The sequence below is a fragment of the Punica granatum genome, chromosome 3 (genome assembly GCF_007655135.1).
Source record: "Punica granatum isolate Tunisia-2019 chromosome 3, ASM765513v2, whole genome shotgun sequence".
In the NCBI taxonomy this organism is placed as follows: Eukaryota; Viridiplantae; Streptophyta; class Magnoliopsida; order Myrtales; family Lythraceae; genus Punica; species Punica granatum.
In genome coordinates this window covers 31066539-31069945 of record NC_045129.1, presented here as the reverse complement: position 1 = coordinate 31069945, position 3407 = coordinate 31066539, and the positions used below count along the sequence as shown (strand labels likewise).

Here is a 3407-nt window from a genome sequence, read left to right as displayed (position 1 = left end):
AGATTGAACTTCTCAATCAAAACCAGAAAGTTCACAGAGCTTTCTAATTCGGTATGTAAATTACCAATGGGTTACATGTTAATCTTGGCTGCGAAGGGAAGGTGCAATGCATGGAAATGAGTAATATTCCCCTTCCGGCAGAAGAAATTGGGCCCGGGATTGATGGTGGGACCCAGCAACACAACCTGAGAACACGTGGCACGGCAATTTGACGTAACTGCCCTCGGGACCCCTCCCCCTCCTCCTAATACAAATAAACCCACGCCCCCCCAATCCCCACGAACCTCTCCCCTATCTTCTCCGCAGAAAGAGAGAGAGCAGAGCACTAACTCGCTGGTGACGACGAGTCGGCGACTCAGCATGGGTGAGGTGAGTCGACTCGCCCCAACCCCTCTCCTCCCTCCCTCCCTCCCTTGCCCTATCTCAAGAGTTAAAGGCGACGCCATTGTTGCTGACTTCTCTCTCTCTCTCGTGGTGTTTTGTTTTGTTTCTCTGTGTTCGTTGCAGAAGAAGGATAACGGCGGCGAGAAGAAGAAAAGCTGCTGCTGCGGCGAGGATGGGAAGAAGGACGAGAAGAAGAACGGGCCCAATGCCGTGGTCCTGAAGATCGACATGCACTGCGAAGGCTGCGCCTCCAAGATCATCAAATGCGCCAAGGCTTTCGAAGGTACTTTCTCCCTGCTCGTGCTAGCTCGATGCTCCGTCTCCTCGTTTTTTACACAATGCTCTGTAGATTCCTGTTGTCTTTCTCCTGCCAGTTCCGTTTCTGGTTTTCCCTTAGGATCTCATTTTCTAGTTTGTCCGATTTTCTCTGTTCTCGACTTGCTCTGTTCCCCCCCCCCCCCCTCCCCTCCACCCCCCCCCCCCCCCCCCCCCCCCCCCCCCCCCCCCCCCCCCCCCCCCCCCCCCCGTCTCTGCTAACATCCGATAATCGATTCCCGCTCTGTTTTCAGTTTCCGTCGCCGTTTTCCTCTTCTTCCCTTTCGTTACTCCCGGCGTAGACTGGTCTTCCGTTTTCGTTTTTTTCCAAATCTCAAGCAAAAATGGGAACTCAACTGTTCTTCCCATGATAAAATCTGCATGCTTTGTCTTCCCATCTCGAATCGTTCTGATTGTTCCCAAAAATGCGAAATCTCCGTTCTCCACCCACTGGGAAGTCGAAAACTGTCTTCCGGGAAAACAGTAAATGCAGGCCATGAATGTCCACTGAAGATGAAACGGACCAGTTTTTAATGAAAACGGGAAATGAAACCTCCGAGGCGGTTCCTTTCCGTTCCGAGAGTTTCGCATTTTCCATGTTAGTAACGGTTTTTGGTTTGTTTTGGTCACGGTGGGGTTGGGGGGGTAAAGGGGTGGAGAAGGCGAAGGTGGAGTGGGAGGCGAGCAAGCTGACAGTGGAGGGCAAGGTGGACCCCACCAAGCTCAGGGAGAGGCTGCAGGAGAAGACGAAGAAGAAGGTGGAGCTCGTCTCCCCGCTGCCCAAAAAGGACAAGGAAAACAAGGACGACAACACCGCCACCACCACCTCCAACAAGAACAACAAGAACAGCGGCAGCGGCGACAGCAAAGGTCAGGAGAAGAAGAAGGCTGACGAGAAAAAGCCCAAAGAGGTATATAAATTTCTTTTTGCCCTTTCTGGGGATTCCGCAACCTTTGCACGTGACTTTCATCATTCCAATTTGTGCTCACTTTTCTCCCTGAATTTGATAACGTAAGCCGAGCTCCATGATAACTGAGAGAGAAAAAAAAATCATCTGGAAATTTGTTGATTTTTCCGATTGTGATTTCTGCACGATAATCGAATTCGATTATGATCGTATTTTGTGTCTTTCGATGGTGCAGCCCCCTGCGACCACTGCAGTTCTGAAGCTCGGGCTCCATTGCCAGGGCTGTGTCCAGAAGATTCACAAGTTCGTCTCCAAGACTTCAGGTTCGCATTTTTTTCTTCTTCTTCGGCACCCCGTTAACTGCTCATTAGCTGGGAATGGGGGTGTTAAATGGTTTAGAATTTGGGAACTGAAATTGAGAGTTGATGGCTCTGCAGGGGTGACGAATGTGACTATTGAGCAGCAGAAGGATCTTGTCACGGTTACGGGCACGATGGATGTTAAGGCTTTGGCGGAGACCTTGAAGGGAAGGATGAAGAGGGTCGTTGAGATCGTCCCCCCCAAGAAAGAGAAAGAGAAGGTCAAGGACAACGAGGAGAAGAAGGACGGCAATAAGGGCAGTGGCGGAGGCAACGAGAAGGAAGGTTGTGGCAATGGCAACAACCAAGGCAATGGCAGCGGAGGAGGAAAGAAGAAGAAGGGAGCCGGTGGCGGTGGAGGGGGAGAGTACGGCAATGCTGTTGGCAACAAGGAGGAGGAGAATGGCTCTGCAGTCGGGCTTGGATATCCAGCGAATACCGGATACGGATACGGATGTGGGTACGGGTATGGTTACACGTACGGGGAGAGTGTACACGCCCCGCAGTACTTCAGTGACGAGAACCCGAACGCTTGCTCGGTGATGTGAAGAAGCGGGTTGGGTTATGGGTACAGTCTAGTGCGGAAGGGCCATAGGAAGAGACAAAAGAAAAAAATGTATATAAGGAAGGGGATGGAAAATAGGCAAATAGAGGATTTGGTGGGGAAAATGAATTTTGGGTTTGATGTCCTAAGCTGAATGGAACCTGCATCATAAAAAAAACAACCAAATATGTAATTGGAGTTTGTTCTTTCTTATGTTAATTTTGCTTTTGAATGGAACATCAAGTGGTTTTGCTCTCTAGCTAGATATATGTCTGTGTATTTTTTTTTTTAAATTTGTTTTCTTGTTGGGAGGGAGTAGAAAAATTTTTAATGTTCGATCTTCTCCGACTGCGAGAATAATGTTTATCATAATTTTTTAATGAAAAACATATATCTTTAAATGATCTTTTGATTTTTTGAGAAAGGCTTTTGCTTATTTCTTGGACAAAAATGGGAGCCGGTTCTGCAACTTTGCATCCGGTAATAATGTGTTTTGCTATTGTTGAGTGGAGTTCGGAAAATTTCACAGGCTCTGTTTTTGGAGAGGCAAGCTCCTGCGAATTTGCAATTCTTTTTTTCTTTCCATTGAAAAAAAGTGACGTGCCCTAAAAATCCAAAAAAAATGTACCTCAAAATCCAAAATAAATAAATAAATAAAAAAGTCACAAAGATCTGCCCAAAAGAGAGTTGAAAAGAAACGCAAAATGTACCATCTTTGTTTTTTAATTAAATTTTCACTGTTTATTTTATTTTTAATCTTAATGCGGGAGCTAAGCTTGAGTTTAGCCTTAAAAACGGCCTCGGAATGCAAATTCCAATGAAGAAATTCTTTAATGATTTTATCTCCTCATATGATACGACATAATACTAATTAGATTACTGTAAGTAAATGAGTAA

The 3407-nt window shown here is 46.6% G+C and overlaps 1 protein-coding gene across 2 annotated transcripts; it reads left to right on the top strand.

The window, feature by feature from the left end:
* Window positions 1–289: 289 nt before the first annotated feature.
* On the top strand, window positions 290–2769 carry LOC116198989 (heavy metal-associated isoprenylated plant protein 3-like). 2 transcript variants are annotated; one of them, XM_031529271.1, is made up of 5 exons: window positions 290–369; window positions 508–667; window positions 1351–1610; window positions 1843–1930; window positions 2045–2769. In XM_031529271.1, the coding sequence occupies exons 1-5, from the start codon at window positions 361–363 to the stop codon at window positions 2512–2514; spliced, it is 987 nt and encodes a 328-aa protein (XP_031385131.1). In that variant the 5' UTR covers window positions 290–360; the 3' UTR covers window positions 2515–2769. The 2 variants fall into 2 exon arrangements, with proteins under 2 accessions (XP_031385131.1, XP_031385132.1); XM_031529272.1 differs by having other exon boundaries at window positions 297–369; window positions 511–667.
* Window positions 2770–3407: the final 638 nt, after the last annotated feature.

What these genes read in the sequence shown, in the direction of transcription:
- LOC116198989 (XM_031529271.1), top strand. An exon ending in ACGAGAAAAAGCCCAAAGAG is followed by an intron (nt 1,611 to 1,842) that starts GTATATAAATTT and finishes TCGATGGTGCAG; the next exon opens with CCCCCTGCGACCACTGCAGT. An exon ending in GTTCGTCTCCAAGACTTCAG is followed by an intron (nt 1,931 to 2,044) that starts GTTCGCATTTTT and finishes ATGGCTCTGCAG; the next exon opens with GGGTGACGAATGTGACTATT.